Genomic DNA, 18,748 nt, shown 5'->3' with positions numbered 1-18,748 from the left:
TCGGAGATGTTCATTCTGTTGAGAGTGAAGGGAACGTCAGGAACGAGTCCATTTCTTATGAACATTGTCTTCGTAAGATTCAGCTCCAGTCCAACTTTTCCACACTCACAATCAAAGTCGGGCAGCATTTGTGCCACTTGGCTAATGTTTGGTGTTATTAGAACACTGTCATCAGCAAAGCAGAGGAGGTGTAGTTACTGACCATCTATCTTCACTCCCATTCCTTCCCATTCCAGTCATCACATTATGTTATTGAGGGTGGCACTGAAGGTTTTGGTGAAATGGTATCACCCTGCTGAACCCCTCTCTTTACGTCAATGATCACTTCCTTGTAGAATGGTGAGAACCTGGTAGTGAATCCGTAATACAGCTCATGGAGGATCCTGATGTATTGAGTTTGAATGCCCTGTTTGGCTAGAGATGACCGCTTCAGTTTCAACAGAATCAAAGGCCTTCTTTAAATCAATGAATGTTAGACAGAGCGTCATCTTGAACTCCCAAGAAACCTCCATGAGCTTGGTCATTGTGTGGATATGGTTGATCATGCTGAATCTTTTTCTGAAACCGGCTTGCTCGCATGGTTTTCTTTCATCTAGTGTTCTGCCAATCCTATTCAGGATGACTCAAGTGAACAGCTTGTAGACAATGGACAACAGGAAGATTGGGTGATAGTTGCCAATATCATGGATATCTCCCTTCTTGTACAGTAGAATGGTCCTGCTGGTTTTTCACTGGGATGGAACCTTGCATTCAGACAGGTAGCGTGTGAAGAAGCGAGCCAGTGTATTCATGTGTACTGACAGCAGATTCTTCAGGTGTTTGGGTCTGACCTTGTCTGGGCCGGGTGCTGTTTGCTTCTTTACCAACGAAATGGCGTGTCAGATTTTGAAAGTGACAACCTTGGGAGTTCATCATGTTGACCAAAACCATCCATGGTAACTCAGTTCCAGAAGGCCGAATCTAAACATTGGGCATGGGAGTTTCCCGGTGAACAGTTCCACAATGAAGATGACCACATCATATTCAATCAATAGTTTTGCCTGACCGATGTCACTGTTGTCCCAAAATTCCAAACAGGATCTGACCACCATTGCCTTCATGCAAAATTCTACTTCACGGAGCAGGGAGAATGGACTTCAAATTTTAAGAAGAGAACTCTCAGAACAACCACCAACTGGGAGCTCTTTGGCACTATTGCAGCAACATGGGAAGATGCCATTGTTGACAACGTTGACGAAAAATACGATCGACTTGTTCAGCACCTCCATGATTGTGCGAAGAACGCCAAGGGAGAGAAAGCCACAAAAAGATGCCTGTCTTTAAAAACTCTCGAGCTCATTTGCCATCCTGGCTGGGTGCAAGCCTCAGGCAACCACAAGCGAACGTCTGAGCTCACAAAGCAGTACAGAGAAGCAATAAAGGAAAACCTCAAGGAGAGAAGAGCAGCAGTACTGTTCAATGTGGCAGAAGCTGGGAAAAACATTCTCAAAGCCCACCTGTCCTTCTCCAACTACAAGACCAAGATGACTGCCCTCCAACATCCTGATGGATCTATCACATCTTCCAGAAGTGCAATGGAGAAGATTATCCATGACTTCTACTCGGATCTTTTTGATATCCATGTCCACCTGCCCACATACCAAATTACGCAGGATGGATATGTCATTCCTAGCATTCTCTTCTGAAATCTGACATGCCATTTCGTCGGTAAAGAAGCAAACAGCACCCGGCCCAGACAAGGTCAGACCTGAACACCTTAAGAATTTTCCATTAGTACTCATCAATACACTGGCTCGGCTCTTCACATGCTACCTGCCTGAATGCAAGGTTCCATTCCAATAGAAAATCAGCAGGACCATTCTACTGTAAAAGAAGGGAGACAACCACGACATTGGCAACTATCACCCAATCTTCCTGTTGTCCATTGTCTACAAGCTGTTCACTTGAGTCATCCTGAATAGGATTGGCAGAACACTAGATGAAGGACAACCATGCGAGCAAGCCAGTTTCAGAAAAGGATTCAGCATGATCGACCATATCCACACAATGACCAAGCTCATGGAGTTTTCTCGGGAGTTCAAGATGCCGCTCTGTCTAACGTTCATTGATTTAAAGAAGGCCTTTGATTCTGTTGAGACTGAAGCGGTCATCAAAGCCAAACAGGGTGTTCAAACTCAATACATCAGGATCCTCCATGAGCTGTATTATGGATTCACTACCAGCTGTATTACAGATTCACCATTCTACAAGGAAGTGATCATCGACGTAAAGAGAGGGGTTCAGCAGGGCGATACCATTTCACCAAAACCTTCAGGGCCACCCTCAAGAACATCATGCGATGACTGGAATGGGAAGGAATGGGAGTGAAGATAGACGGTCGACAACTACGCCACCTCTGCTTTGCTGATGACATCATTCTAATAACACCAAACATTAGCCAAGTGGCACAAATGCTGCCTGACTTTGACTGTGAGTGTGGAAAGGTCAGACTGGAGCTGAACCTTATGAAGACAATGTTCATAAGAAATGGACTCGTTCCTGATGCTCCATTCTTTCTCAATGTAATGAACATTTCTGAATGTAGCAGTTATGTGTACCAAGGTCAAAAACTCAACATGACGAATGACCTGGCACCTGAGCTGTGCAGGAGGTAAAGAGCCATATGGAACACCTTTAAGAGCATTGAAGAAACAGCTAAGAGGATGAAGAACCTCCTGCTCTGGGCACATCTCTTCAACTCCACCATTCTTCTTGCATTAACATTCGCCTCAGAGAACTGAGCCCTACGTAAACAGGATGAGAATGCCATTTAGGTCTCCCAAAGAGGAATCGAAAGAGCTATGCTTGGAGTATCACGCTTCACTCAACTGAGAAAAGGAGTCCAGAGTTCTGAGTTCCATCAGCAATCGAGAATCAGAGACACTGTCTCGTTTGCCAAGCATTGAAAATAACATGGGCTGTATACATAATGCGATTTGGAGATGACTGCTGGACTAGAGCCATTACTGACTGGATTCCATGGGATGTCAAAAGATAGCCTGGCCACCCAACTATGAGATGGTCAGACTTCTTTGTCAAGACCCTGAACAAATGGTTTGAGGCTCTTCATGTTCCTGAAGTAAGCAGATGCCATTGGGCTACACTAGCACACGTCAGGGACGACTTGAGCAAATCGATGAGTAAGGGGATGTTAAGTGATCAAGTGATCAAGTTTTTGGCATACCAAATATGCACGGGTAGCTTGGCAGACTGCTGTGCGGGCGGGATACTCTCTGTAGCTTACCAGGCTCTCTGAGAGGGATGGAGGCTTTTAGGGCAGCCTCCAATCACCCTTGCAGGTACTCCTAGTCTACTGAATGCAAGCGTTTGGTTGACTGGCATGTTGTAACGATCTGGAGTACCTGTTGGTTCACTCTTTGCTGACCGGCACTATTGCCCCCCGCCCCCATCTCAATGAGGTGGTGAACCACATGGTTAACACCATATCTCTAAAGATATTGTTAGTACAATAATATAGATCTGATTTCAAAACTTATACTGCTATTCTACACTTTAACACTTTTCTTTGTATTTACGCACTACAGCGGGTAGGGCGTTCGCCTTACAAGCGGCCAACATGGCCAACCCGAGTTCGATTCCTCCGCCCCTCTCGGAGAGCCCGGCAAGCTACCGAGAGTATTCGGTATGCCAGACACAGTAAAAAGTTATAAGCATGTTTTATTAATATAAAAAATATCATTCTATGTCCAAAATACATTCATTTCAATGAGTTGAAATAACATTGAAGAATAAAATAACATTAAAGATTACGTTTTAAAGATTTTTCTTTTTGCTTGTTTTTGGCCCACACCCAGCAGCACTCAGTACGTATGGTTCGTGCTCAGGAATTTCTCCTTGAAGGGCTTGGAGGACCGTATGTGCCAAGGATAAAAACACATGTGGTGCCAGGATTGATCTTGGGTTGGCCCCATATAAGGCAAACACCTTACCTATTGTACTATCTCTCTGTATGTAACTTGTTCATGATTTAACAATGTTTGAGACTTCTTAGTGGTATCAAAAGGTATACAGAGGTTATTTCAGAGCAGTTATTTCAAACTAGTAATTACTAGAAATGTATAATCTCATATTCTTTCCTCATTCTGTTCAGCTCAATGTAATGTCCATAATATTACCTCACACTAGGAAAGAAGGAACTAACTATTCATTTTTCCTTTTATTTTCCCAGCCTCATACCTGGTCGGGGCTATTTCTAATTCTGCACTCAGGGTTCACTTCTAGGGGTGCTCAGGGATAATGCAGTGCCAAGGATCAAATGTGAGCCTCTAGTATGCAAAGCATGTGCTTCTCCCATTGAATTAGGACCCTAGTCCCTTTTTTTTAACATAAAAATATTATCATCATTGACATACCTGCTACTATGTGTATTATTCGTAGATACAAATTGGTTAATAGATACAAATGATTATATTTGGTCCATAGGGTCAAATTGTAAAAAACTGATTATTGACATAACAAAGCATGTTTTAAACATATACATATATTTATATGTATATGCATACATATATATAGGTTACATATTTAGAAGCAAGATACTCAGGGACAGCTCTGGTGTCACTCTCTATATTCTCAACTTTACCCAGGCTTTTGTATCATTTGTTATGTAATTTTAGGGGCAGTATTATGTAAAACCAGTTACTTCTACTGCAGAAAATAGAATTTAAAAAGGAAGGAAATAGATGATGCAAGTAAAGAGGCAAGCACAGGAGACATGGTAATCACAGAAAATGAAAGTTGAGGACATGTATGGGAAGTGGATAAAAATGGTGGAACAAATGGGGAAATTACTCTTCAGGCAGAAAGGCATGAAAATAATAAGTATACACCAAATTCTTAAGATTCTACAAATATACAAATAAGGCATCTCAGAACTTTGATGTTCCCTGGGTTGAAAATCAGATACTCAGATATCTACTGGTAACATCCATCCTGTGTCTTCTGGTTTCCAGTGTTCTTTCTTTGTCCATTAATCTCAAATAAAGCAATAGCTACTCCTCTGGCACGTTGTAACTATGGCTAGAGACAGTCACCCCTTCTCTTCTGTAATAGAAAAACAACTGGATGTTTGACCCAGTTATTGGGCATCTGTTGGGCACTTTGCTCAAACTTCAGCTTCTTCTAACTACACAACTGCAACAGCAGGGGCCAAACTTGACAAGAGATAAACAGATAAAGGCATTCATCTGTTGATGTAAGCGTTGTGTTGCTCAATGTTCAGGGGCTGCAATCATGCTCTATTTGCATCCTAAGCTATGTGGGTTTATCTACCCCATCTCTTTCCTTTGCGTGTTGATGTGTTTTAAGTGGATGTAATAAGCCATGAGCTTTGGGCATCTTAATATAGACTCTGAAGCCTTCCTGTTCCACTACGTCTGTACTAACCTGCCCAGTCATGTACTCAGAGGCCACTATTGCAACAAGGTAATTCCCCACATGGCAGTGCTGGCCAATTTTTGCCTCATATTTCTTCTTTAGATTTACAAGTGATGGTAATTACTCTAGAGTGGGTAAAGAATATACCTTTACAGAGAGATATTTGGTCATCTGAAGAGATCATTTAACTGTCATGGAGATACATTCCAATAATAATCTGACTGCAGCAGACAAACATAGGAAGAATTCATGGTTCTGCAGGATAAAATCATAGCTGCTTTAAAGCTGGTTCCAGTTGAAACTCATTTCGAAGATGAGATTTAGTGACTCGCCGAAGGTCACTATTACTAGTAACTGGGAAGCCAGAACAGGAGCTTGTGCTGTCAGGAGGGACGTGGGGTGGGTGAGTGAGTGGGTGAGGGGGGCGCATATTTGAGGTACTATTTCTCTTCCTATTTGGGTCCTCATATTGACTAAGCCTGCATTCAAGCACATGCCATGTAATGCTAAAAATATAAACCGTAGTTTATATTTTTAGTATAAATACTAAATATAAACTGTAGTTTATATTTAAATACAAACTGTGGTTTATATTGTGACAGCTGTAGCTGTCACAATTAATAGATTAACATTAAATGATACAAAAATAAACACAGAATGTCTGTTTATTAACAAGATTTACAGAGGTGTCAGTGAGACATTTCAAGTGCTAAAAACTGCTATTCTTTCTACTGTCAATGTAATCATGGCACTACACATTTCTGTTTGAGTGTAGAAGATTGAATTTAGTCTTTTCAAATTCCCTGATCTTAGATGGAAGCCAATGTCCATTGATCAACTAAACTCAATCTTTACTCACTAGCTAAGATATAAAAGGAATTATGTTGGATGCTTGGAATATAAGAACAGGTCGGAGTTAAACAATCTGATTCAGTTATCACGGTTGGGGGGCCAAAAAGATGGTCTAATGGGCAGAGCACATGCTTTGCTTGCAGGAGCCCCAGGCTTGATCCCTGACATTGCATGTTCTCAACACTGAGCCAGGAGAAGCCCTTGAGGACTACCTGACATGTCCCTAAACTGTAGTACTGTAGCACTCACTGTCCTCCCATTGTTCATCGTCTGCTTGAGCGGGGCCAGTAATGTCTCCATTGTGAGACTTGTTGTTAACTGTGTTTGGCTTATCGAATACATCAGGGTAGCTTGCCAGGATTTGCCTTGTGGACAAGATACTCTCAGTGGCTTGCTGGGCTCTCTGAGAGGGGCGGAGAAATCAAACCCGGCTTGGCCTGGCCGGCCCATGTGCAAGGTGAATGCCCTACTGGTGTGCTATCACTCCAGTCCATTTCCCAAACAAATAGAAAAAACAAGCAAGCAACAACAAAAACACAATCATGTGTGACTTCCTTTGGCATGATCAGTCACTAGAAAAGTACAGGAACGGTGACTTAAAGCAGAGATTGCTTCTTTTTGATAAAAAGAAGCTCAAAGCTTCCTTGGCAGCTTCATTATGATGTCAGTGACCCAAATGCCTGGTTGTTTCATGTTGTTTACTTTTGGGTCACACCGCATGGTGCTCAGGAGCCACTCTCAGCTCAGTGCTTGAGGATCAGTCCCATGTGGTGCAGAGTCACAATTGCTTTTCTATTTCATCTATTGCTTTGGATTCCTTTCCTTTCTTTTTTGTTTGTAGTAATTACAAAATACCTGCTTCATATCCAACTATCATGTCCTTATAGTGCTAGGTCCTTTGTAAGAAGAATGAGGGTGGCAAGAAAGATCTCTTGTAAATCTTTCTCATTTTTTACCTACTTTGGATATTTTGGCCACATCCAGGTGCTTAGGACTTACTCCTGGTTCTGTGCCCAGGGATCACTCCTAACAGTGCTGGGGGTGGGGTTCATAAGAGATGCTGGGGATCAAACCTGGGTTGATCATGGGTAAGACAAGCAGTCCACCCGTCAGAATAAACTCTGGTCCCCTCTTATAAATCTCTTTTAATTCCACAAAATCATTTCTGCCCCAGGCTTCTCAGAGGACTTTTCTTTAGATGGTTATTGCTTATACAAGAAGGGTGATGATGGTGAAAACCATTCTGTAGTTTGTGCTGTTCAAAATGGTACCCACCATGCTAAATGCAGCTAGTTGGGCACTTGAGTTATAGCCAATGTGACTAAGTAACTGAGCTTTAAGTTTTGTTGATTCTAATTAAGTTAATGTGAACGTGCACATGAGTCTGATGTATGCCATGTTGGGCAACAAAGACTTGTATTCTTTTTGATTCAAAATAGCTCATGGCCAACAAAAATTGTGAGGGAGGCTGGGAAAATTGTTATCTAGGTTTTGTAATCTCTAGGGAGAAAAAAAGTTGGGGCAAAGTCTTTGTCAGTGACTTCATTGTCTGCTTAAGTATGCGAATAAGGCAGGGCAAGGATATGTCTCAGTGGTTAACACATGCTTTGGATGTGATGCAGGAGACACAAGCCAAGAAAAAAAAAAGTAAATCAGAACATCATAGAGGGCTACAGAGATAACATAGTAGACAGAGCATTTGCTTTGCATGCGACTAACCTGAGTTCGATCCCTGGTAAGTTTCTTTGAGCCCAGCCAAGAGTGCTCCCAGAGTACAGAGTCAGGAGTAAGCCCCGAACAATGCCACGTATGACCCCAGACAAATAAATAAAATTTAAAAAGCAAAAAAACCCCAAATCATCATAGAGTTGGTATTGTAGTAAGGGAAAGTAACAAAAACGTAAGTTAAAAATGTAAAATTTATGTTCTCTGCTAGATTTAGTCTAAGTGACGGAGAGTCCGGCAAGCTACCGAGAGTATCTTGCCCTCACAGCAGAGCCTGGAAAGCTACCCGTGATGTATTCGATATGCCAACACAGTAACAACAAGTCTCATGATAGAGGCGTTACTGGGCCCGCTCGAGCAAATTGATGAACAACGGGAGGACCGTGACCGTGACCGTGATGGGTCTAGTATCAAGCTTCTTAAACTTTGGGTCAGGATGTATAACTTCATGGGGGAGTGTCTCAAAACATTGCTAAGAGTAAAACTTTTCTGAATATTCAATGAACAAAAATTAACCTAAAATCAAGCGTGTAATGGGTGCCGAAGATATAGTACAGTGGGTAAGGCACTTGCCTTGCATGCAGCTGACCCAGGTTTGATTCCCTTCACTGCATATGGTCCCCCAAATTCTACCAGGACTAATCCTTGAGCACAGAATCAGGGATTAAACCCTAAATATAGCTGCTGTGACCCAACCCAGTCACACCCCCCCACATCCCAAATCAAGATTCTAATGGATTCAAGGGGTTTGTGGAAGCATTGAGCCATGCAGAATTTCTCAAGTGAAATGGAGCTGTGAATGAATGGAGAAAGCTTAAGAAGCCCTACATGCGAGATTCTGGAGTGAGCTACCAGGAAGAGATAAGAGGAGGGTTGGACAAGCATGTAGGAACTCATCACCTGGTAGGAGAACACATGTATGGGAAAGAAATTGTTAGGAATAGATAGGTTATATTTAACATGAATATGTGTACATGTATACACATGTATACATGTGCATGAATTACATGCACGAATACAAATATATAGAGATATAGTCCACTTCGGGGACTAGGGAGACTGCTGTGAGTGCTTTGTGCATAAGAGCCTTGGGATCCATTCTTGGCACTGAATGGAACCAAGCCTAGCCCCTGAGCACTGCTGCGTATGTCCCCAATCCTTACTGCAAATATATATATATATATATTTATATGCACGTAAAGTGTATATATAGTGTCTATTAAAAGAAGCAAAGCATCTCAGAGTTTTTCTGGTACACCCTTTCACAACACAGTGAGGCAGGTTTCACTGCACAGAAGCTTAAGAATGTGGTCCATCCAAGTCCCTAGCAACAGTTGGTGCACACAGCATTACTATGTTTGCATGAATTTAGTTTAAGTGATTTCTCAGTTTCAGTGGCGTGTTCTGAGACACTGACAAACCAGTGAGAACTTTTTGACAGGACCAATTAAATCCCAGGACTTCAAACAGTGTGGTGCTCTTGAGGCCCCAGGGGGGATTGGCAGTAGATAGACCAGTCTGACAACAGGCTGTCAGGGCTAGGGAAGCTTAACTCAAGGGAAGATTTTGGTGGGAAAGAGGTTAAGTGCGTGAAAGTTTCCGACATTATCATCCAGGTTGGAAACTGATTACTTGCGATAGCCCTCTCTGGCCATGAGAGGACATTCTGTCCTCTGAATGGTAGGAGGTGAGGTTGGGTGCTTTGCAAGCACTGCAAGGTTGAAAGAGATGCTTTTAAAGCCCTTAATGCCCCTTTTCAACAATTTTATGATCTATACTGAGTTTTACTTTCAAAGGCGGTCTGAGAAATTTCTGTGCAAGAATGACTGAAATGATTCATAGGATCAAACAGACTTTGTTTTGTTTTGTTTTGCTTTTTGGTCACACCAGCGATGCTCAGGGGTTAGTCCTGGCTCTGCACTCAGTAATAACTCCTGGTGGTGCTCAGGGGACCATATAGGATGCTGGGAATCAAACCCGGGTTGACCATGTGCAAGGCAAATGCTCTACCCGCTGTGCTACGCTCCTGCTCCTAAAACAGATAGTTTTTCCTCCACATTTCTTCTTGGCTTTGCAGTATTATGTGTGATTTAGCTCTTTTTTTTTGATAACTCTGTACTTTCTATAACTTTCTCAACTATAGTAAAGTAAAAAGAGAGTATGTACTATATTAATACTGTGATAAGCACATTTCAAAACAGAACAGAACATTTTTTTAAACAAAGTTCACGTGACAGTTTGAGGTTGACAATAGTAAGATGGACATCAAAATTCTATATTGCTATCTTTTATTCTTATTGTTTAATCACACCCAGCTTACTCCTGGCTCTGTCCTCAAAGATGACTCCTGGAGTGCTCAGGATACCATATGTGCTGGGGATCAAGCCAAGACCAGCTCTATGTAAGACAAATACCTTAACTCCCATACTATCTGGCCATGAATTTGTTTCTTTACAACAAAAACAGATGAGGCAACTGATTTTGCCAGAAAAACAATCAGTCTTTACATCTGAAAGAGAGCAATTCCATGTACTTAACACAGAGACACCAAACTGTCACCAACGTGTAAGTATAGAATTAAGCTTCCGAATAGAATGATTTTTCATACTTTTCTCTCCACTAACCCTCAGCCCAACAATGTCCAATATGATAACTGTAGAGAACCTTGGTCTACTTAACTTCAAATTGAAATGTATTCAAACAAAATGAAAAGAAAGTATTCTCTCTCCCCGTTCTCTTTCTCTCCCTCCCTTCCTCCCCATCCCCCAAGCTCATCCCAGCTACATTCCAAGAGTTAGCTAGGCACAACTACCCAACATGTGGGCCAGGACAGACCTAGAGCTCATCTTTCACCAACCATACTGCCAGGCACAGACCTGGGTGGGTTGACAAGGTTGGAGCTCAAACGTAGTTGGTCAATGAATTGCTATTCATTTCTGGTATATTCTAGACTGATACAAAGATTTCTGGAAATTGGTTCCCAACATTCTCTAGGGATGCATGGCTGAACTCCCACAAGACTCAGGTCAGTGAAGCATGGCTTCTGCATTTAGAAGCCAAGAAATCAGTCCTTTTCTCCATGGCGGGGACCAGTCAGACCTGTGTCCCCACTTCCAAGCACCCAGGACAGTGGGATTCTTCCAAGCCTTGAGCAGACCTCTTCCCAGAGTTAGCCTCCAAGGAAGGTGCAAATACCTGTTACAATCTATTCTACTCCTAGACCTGAGGCTGTGAAGACCTGACCTGTATTGGCCAGGTGCACTGGGGTGGCTACAAACTCTTGCAGAAAATTCTTTTCTTTTATTGTTCAGGAATGGCACTGGCACAGGGAGCAAAGGGAGGTGGTGATGTGCAGGCCAAGTCACAGAGTCGACTTTTCTTCGTTGCCACATATTAGGGTGGAACTCCAAGATGCCTGAGAACATAGGGGTCTTTCTCTTTCTCAATAAGAGATCTCTCCAGGTTGGAGATCTCCCCCTTTTGCTAGTTTGCTCTATGCCTTGGATATATTTAAAGTTTAGTCTGGGTAAACCAGGGCCTTGCAAAAGTCTGGGGCGAGACTGGCAGCCTTTGCCAGATGACTAATGAATTGATTCAGTTGGGGCTCCTCTGCTGGTGGGCAAGTGATGGTTTGAACTGCTGGCTTTCATCTGTGGTACCTTCCCACGTTGGAGAAATTTCATTTGAAACCCCAAGGGGTTGGTCCAGAGAGGCCAGAGATATCTTCGGGGGTTGGAGTGTGGGTGTGGGGTATGGATGGAATTATTGGAAGCCGGAAATCCTTGAGGGGAGATCACTTACCTGGACAAAGACCCTGGGCCTAGTGGGGCGTCCATGGGGACACGTGTGTGAAGAAAATTCTGGGCATCCCTCAGGGGTGGGGTGTGGGGGGGTGTGGAGGGAGGTAGTGTGGTGGGCTGCTCCACCAGATGGGAAGGTGGCCTGTCCTTTCAAGAGGGCAGCTGGGGGGGCCTGCCCGGGCAACTGCTGTCCATGCAGGCCGCTGAACCCCGCTGCCCTTCCTCCCTCCAGCCCGGCCTGGCTCCTCCAGGGGACTGCCAGGGGCGGGGGAGAGACGCTCAGGGGTGAGGGTGGCACCGTGCTCTGAGTTTGGACGAGAACTTTCTCCTGCTCTCGCCCGCCTCCCGCGGGACCCCGGGGCTCCAGCTCGGGGCCTGGGCGCTTTCCGGGGCTGGGGAGGTGGGGGGCCGGCGAGGGGCTGCAGGGCTGGGCGGAGAGGGAGGGGGCGGGGAGGAGGAGCGGCTGCCGCCGCGGGGAGGAGCCGCCGCGGGCAGTGGCCCGGGGAGGCGGCGGCGCGGGCGGAGGAGGAGGAGGAGGAGGAGGAGGAGGCGGCGCTCCTGCCGGGCTGGAGCCGCGCCGGGAGCTGCGCCCGTGACCCCCGCGGCTCCCCGGAGGCCGAGCGCGGCGGCGGCGGCGGACAAAGGAGCATGTGGGCGCCGCGCCGGGCCCGTCCTCCCGCCGCCGTGAGGCTCGGGGCGCCGCCGGGCCCGCGCCGCGCCCCCGCCCGCCCGGCCGCCGGGACGGCCCGCTAGGCCCGCGCGCTCCGGTTCTCGGCAGGCCCCGGCCCGAGCATGCGGCCCCCCACTCCGCTGCTGCTGCTGCTGCAGCTGCTGCTGCTGGCGCCGCTGCTGGGGGGCGGCCCGGGCGCCGCGGCCGCGCTGCCCCCCGGCTGCAAGCACGACGGGCGGCCCCGAGGGAGCGGCCGGGCGGCGGGCGCGGCCGAGGGCGGCAAGGTGGTGTGCAGCAGCCTGGAGCTCGCGCGGGTCCTGCCACCGGACACGCTGCCCAACCGCACCGTCGCGCTGTGAGTAGCCTGCGGGACGCGCGATCTTTTGGGGGGGCAGGGTCCTGGGGGGCGCTCTCTGGACGCGCGCTTCTCCGCCGCCCACTCCTGGGGAGCTCCAGCCGGCCCCGTGCGCCTCTGCCTTTTGTGCAGCTGCGGGTGGTGGGGGATTAAGCCGGGGGGAGGGGGCTGCCCCGCGTGCACTTTGGAGAGGGGGGGTCTCTAGAGACGACGAGAGGGGAAGTGGCAGTGAAGCTCCCTCATTCCCCACCCCCTCCACCGCCGCCTCCGGGCCGCGTCCCCGCTTGCCGCTGGGCCGGGGAAAAGTTTGCAGGCTCCCCGGCGCGGCGCTCCTGTTGCTCCGCCGCCGAGCCACGTGAGGATGCGAGTAAACAGCCGCGGGGCAGCGACGCTCATTCATTCCTCCCCCCCGCCCCCCCACTCCCGCCCCGCGCCCGGCCCCCCGGAGCCCCGTTCCGGGCTGGTGGGCGGCCCTCCCGGACCCTCGGAGTATGCGCGACGCCCCCTCCAACCCCCACCATCCCCGGGCTGCGCTCCTTGGCCACCCGCGCCGTCCCCTTTTTGCTTTGATCGGAGTTTGGGGCGCGGGAAAGAGTCCGGTGCCCCCCCGCAGCCCAGACGCCCTGCGGAGAAACTGATTTGAAATCTACCAGGACCCGTCAGTGCGGAGGGGGGTGGGGGGAGGTGGGCTCCTACGCGTGGTCCGGAGCTTGGGCCTTGGAACCGAGGGTTTGTTGAGGCTTCCAAGGTCCAGGGACTTACTTGGTTTGTTCGGTTTGGGTTTCAGGATTTGGGCGAATGTGGTTTAGCCAAGTGGATCTCAAGCCTGCACCCCCCTCCCCTCCTCCCCCAGCCCACTAACGCGGACCCCACTCCGGACTGCTCGGACTTTCTCCAGCGATGGGGGTGGTTTGGGCAAGTTGCAGGGTCGCTGATGGCTAGGAATCCATGGGAAATGCTGTCTTGTCTTCTGTTGTTGGAGTAAGTTTCTTTTAAACAACAAACAAAAGACTGTCAAGGCTACTCTGGCCAAACGCAGGTGAAAAGCAAATGCAGTTAAAAAATTTTACACAAAGGAGTGTGCGGTCAAGAGGAATGTACATCTCACTAGGAGCACTTTGGGGGAAGGAGGAGGGGGGGGTCCCTGCTTCCGTTTGGTTTCTTTGGGGAAAAAGTTTCACTGAGGAGTGTGTGTGTGTGTGTGTGTGTGTGTGTGTGTGTGTGTGTTTTGCTGTGGAGGAAAAGTAAAATAGTTCTTAGTAGTGGTGGCAGCTGCAGTTGTTTCTTAGCCACATTCTTCGAGTGGAAAATTTGGGTAATGGGACCTTAATTACAGAGAGGAGTGCAGGAAACCCCTGGTTTGGAGATGTCCCTCATTTCTGAGCAGAAGTTAGTCATAGTGCAGGGCGGTCCAGACACTTGGATTCTAGATTAGGGACGTTACCCTGGTTCGTGCTTCGCAGAAGCCTGGACAGTTCCAGCTACTGGTAAATTGTTGGTTGTGCTTCGTGGGAAAAGAAAGGTGACGCAGAGATTCCCTTTGTAGCGTATTTTCAGAATGTTTTGGTCAGTCACAATACCTTTGAGGGCTGCAGAGATAGTGCAGTGGGTAGGGTGCTTTGCCTTGCTCCCGGCCCATCTGGGCTCAAGATCCTCAGTATCCCATGAGCACAGCAGGGTGTGGTGCAAGAACTTAAAAAAAGAAAGAACCTTTGAAGTAAGTGCCTTTGTATGTGGAAGGAGTGGGATGTGTGTGTGTGCGTGCGTGTGTGTGTGTGTTGGGGATATGGTGGGAACCCAGGCCTTATATCATATGTAGAACTGGTGTCCAGCTCTGTCTACATCCTTAGCCTCTTTTTTTTTTTCTTTTTGCTTTTTGGGTCATACCTGGTGATGTTGTTCAGGGGTTACTCCTGACTCTGCACTCAGGAATCACTCATGGCGGTGCTCAAGGGACCATATGGGATATCTGGATCAAAGTGGGGTCAGCCGCATGCAAGGCAAACACCCTCCCAGCTGTACTATGACTCTAGTCCCTATTGTTTTTTAAGCTAGTGATCGCCTGTCATTAATTCCAGGTGTATCTAACATAATGATTTATCTAACGTAATTTCAGTCTTTGTAGATACTGGGAAAAGATCCCCCCAGTTTGTCTCCTGATTGTCTGTTTGCATATATTGACATATTGCCAAATATTTTTTTCCCTTACATTGGATATCATGTAGGCGATTAAGATTCACCCGCCATAGCAACTCTCCAGTGTGGGGTGTTGTTCTGGGGTGCTGCTGTTCCTCCGGGGGAGAGCCTGACCCAGGTCTTCCGTGACTTTTGGCCCTGTGTGATTCTGTCTCACTCTCCCTTCTCTTAGCAGGACGCCAGTCACTAAATTTAGGGGCCAGGCACCCTAAGTCCAGGAGCATCTCATCTAAAGTTGTCACTTCATGTTTCTGCAGAGACAGCGTCTCTACAGAGGGTCACTTTTGAAGGTACCAGACATTAGAGGACTAGATATACATTTTGGGAAGCACCCAATCCATAGTCTGCAACCTCTCTTGGCTCCCTCGACCACATAAGCACGCCCACCTAGGCCAACCCTTTCTACACCAGCTCCTTGGACTCCTTCCAGGCTGCAGTGTAACCTCTAGCCCCCCAGAGCATTCCCGTAGTTGAACTCCCCAGACCTTTGTTTGAAAAGGCCGTGGGGTTGGGGGCTTGTGGAGAGGGCACACACAGAGATAATACACGTGCTAGAGTACTCCAGTGTTCTCTGATTCACCACATAGGCTTGGCCACGAGTGACCCCTGAGCACAGAGTCAGGAGTAAGCCCTGAGCACTGTTGAGTGTAGCAACAGTGTCAGGAAATAGATAAAAGATGAAAGACCTGTACTGAAGATGTGGAAAAGGAGCTCTCCAGCAGGGTGAGTCCCCCCTCCCAAGCCCCCCACTCCGGAATGCCTTCACCACCGCCTCTTCCTGCTGCCCCCCCCCCCCCCCCCCACTCTGTCGTTTCCTCCCTCAGGCCATGCTCAAGTCCTAACCTCTTCAGGAAAATCAAAACTCCCAGGATTCTTTAACCCAGGGATCTCTCCCCTTTCCGGCTTCCTAAAACTGTTAAACAGTCAACACTGCAGGATTTATTACTTAATTACTGACATTCTGCTGTTCCTTCTCTTCTGCCAATCCATTCCCCCATCCTGACTAAGTAAGTATCAGCTTTGGTACAAACATGCCTTGTTGGGTACCTGTTATAGGAGCACCGAGGACTCCAGTGATATTCATTCAGGAATGCTTGGGGCTTGATTTTTTTTTGTTGTTTGAATTTTTGTTTTGTTTTGAAGCCACAACTGGCTGTGCTCGGGTTTTTCCTCCTCTTTACTCCTGACTCTGCACTTAGAGATCGATCCTGGTGGGACTCTGGGGGCCATAAGTGATGCCTGGGCTGAACTGAGGTGGGCCACATGTGAGGCAAATGCCCTACTCTCTGTAGTATCTCTCTGCAGCACCCCCCACCCCCTCTTTTTAGGAGCTCTTTGGGCAAAGGCCAGTAAACTAAAAACCAGAATGCATGTGTTATTTCAGTGTGTTAACAGGATGAGAAAAATCTGGCCTTCACCTGTACGTGACCTGACAAGTCAGAACTAGGGATGGAGTCTACAACAGAGGACACGCCTCACATGGGCAGGCTCCATCCGAACACCGCAGCAATAGCAAGAATAACATAGGGAGATACAAATCTTAAAGCTTTTGTCCACAGTGAGCAACATCATGAAGAAAGAGCTAGCGTTCGGGGCGGGAGAGAGTACATTCCCCCACCCCCACTCCCAACAGACAGCAGGGGATGGAGCCTGAGCACTGCTGGTGTGACCCCAAAAACAGAGAGGAGGGGAGGCAAGGGCTGGGGAGGGCCACTGTGTGAAACTGTCCATCCCGAAAGATCTTCAGATGTTTCAACAAGGCAATGAGCAGTAGGCTTGAGAGACACCTCTGCAGGCTAAACCCCGGCTTTGCGTGTAGGAGAGCCAGGTGCAGTCTCCCAGACACCAGTGCAGGCAGGTACCCTGAGCACTGCTGGGAGCACCCCCACTCCCCAGCACAGAGATGGGAATATTCCCGAAGGCCTGCCAGTATGATGTAAAAGACACACACACACCCCCTGATGTTGAACAGTATTTCGTATAAACCAGAGGAATATAGTAAATCATCTCTGTTTCCGATGATAATATAAAGGGGCAGTTATATTCTTCTCCAGTTTGTCTGTAAGGGGCCGGGGAGTGGTTGTATAGCAAGTCACGTGTTTGCCTTCCACGCTGCTAACCTGGCTCTCATTCCCAGGACCTCTTATGGGCCCCTAAGCCCTCAGGATTGATCCCTGAGTGCAAAGAGGGGTGGGCCCTGAGGACTGCTGGTGTGGCCCTCCAAAGACAAATGAACCCTGGACTAGAGAGGTAGACAAGGGGCATACAGCCAAATCCAGTTCAGCCCCCAGCACTACATATGGTCCCCTGAACCCTGTCAGAAAGGCCCCTGAGCACAGAAGCAGGAGTTAAACCCTGAGCACTGCCAGGTGTGGCCCACAGACCAAAAGGAAAAAGAAAAAGAAACAAGTGAACCCTCAGCAACGGCTCCAGCAACCAGCGGAATCATGGGGTAGTGGGGTGGGGGTGGGGGTAGTGACACAGGGCGGCAAAGGGGATGCCCAGAAATGCCATAGAAACTCCCACAAACAGGGCTGTGAGTGTGTTTGCCTGAGGCAGGGAAAGGTCTGCATGGGACGTTGTGTTCAGGTCCAGTCCACATGGTCAATAGAAAGAGCCGAATGTTCATTAAGAGCTGCAGAAAAAGTGTTTCCTGCCCTTGAATCCTCCTCATCCTCCTTACCTCCTATAAAGCTGCCCAGAGAGGGTGTCTGTCTTCGGCTTTCCCAGCCTCCCTTGTGTCCCCTGCAGCAACACCCTACCGCATAGCATGAAGACCCCACACCACCTTCTGCGGGTCCCTGGGCATGAAGTGGGCCCCTCCCATCCCCACCTTTCGCCATTGCTTTCTTTCTCATCCTGCTGGAAATGTCCCCGGAGCTGGAAATGTCCCTGGAGATGTGTGTCCTCTGCGTCCCTCCCTGCTCCAGGTACCCCCGAGATTGACCAGAGCATGGGCCATACAGGGCCCAGACTCGTGGGCCTTTGTCCCTGTACCAGGCTCTCCCAAGAGATGGAAGAACATGTTATCTCTGGACTGGCAGGGAATGGGATCCTGTTCCCTGTCCCCCACTGGGACATAGAGAACAGAAAGATGAAGGATGGAGCAGGAACTGACCTGGTGCGGGGTGCCTGGGGGATGGGGTTGTTGCCATCCAAGGCAGGTGGGGTGGCCTGGTGGGAGAGGGGCATGTGTGAAGATCTGAGTCACTAGTTGGCAGAGAGTTGGGCGTGGAGGGGACCTACATGGATGAGGTGCTCTTGAGGAAGAGAGGAGAATATTTGAGCACCTCTGAACAAGACCGGCTATAATTGGGGTTGGGGAGGGCGAGATGTGGGTGGGGGAAGGTGAGGGCATGGGTGGGGCCCCTGGGCAGAGATAGACCCAGAGGGCACAGCAGAGTGCCAGTGTCCTGTCTGCAGCCAGATCCATCAGGAGTTACTGCCCATGGCTTCTGTGTTTTCAAGATCAGGAGCAGGTAAGGGGGACGGGGTCCGAGGCTGGGTGGAAAGAAGGGTGGGGGGTGAGCTTTCCCATGGGGAGTGGGGAAGTGAACTGCGGGTAGAGAATGCAGACTGGTCAGCCGGGTGGATCCAAGTCCTCTTGGCCTGGTGCTGTAATGCAGGGGGAGGCCAGGGACCAAGGGACAAAGGCGATCAGCAGTGCAGCCTGGATTTTTCTATGTTTGTTGGCTTTTGGAGTCACACCTGGCAATG

The 18,748-nt window shown here is 48.1% G+C and overlaps 1 protein-coding gene across 1 annotated transcript in view; it reads left to right on the top strand.

Annotated features, from left to right (window-relative positions):
• Nucleotides 1-12,602: 12,602 nt before the first annotated feature.
• The window catches only part of ADGRA3 (adhesion G protein-coupled receptor A3), a 132,050-nt gene continuing 125,904 nt past the window's right edge, over nt 12,603-18,748 (top strand). Inside the window, exon 1 of the mRNA XM_056130343.1 lies at nt 12,603-12,835. Coding sequence (XP_055986318.1) covers nt 12,603-12,835 — 233 coding nt within the window. The remainder of the gene's footprint in view (nt 12,836-18,748) is intronic.

Source organism: Sorex fumeus, unplaced genomic scaffold, assembly GCF_029834395.1.
Source record: "Sorex fumeus unplaced genomic scaffold, SorFum_2.1 ptg000077l, whole genome shotgun sequence".
In the NCBI taxonomy this organism is placed as follows: Eukaryota; Metazoa; Chordata; class Mammalia; order Eulipotyphla; family Soricidae; genus Sorex; species Sorex fumeus.
This window is presented reverse-complemented; position numbering and strand designations above follow the sequence as displayed.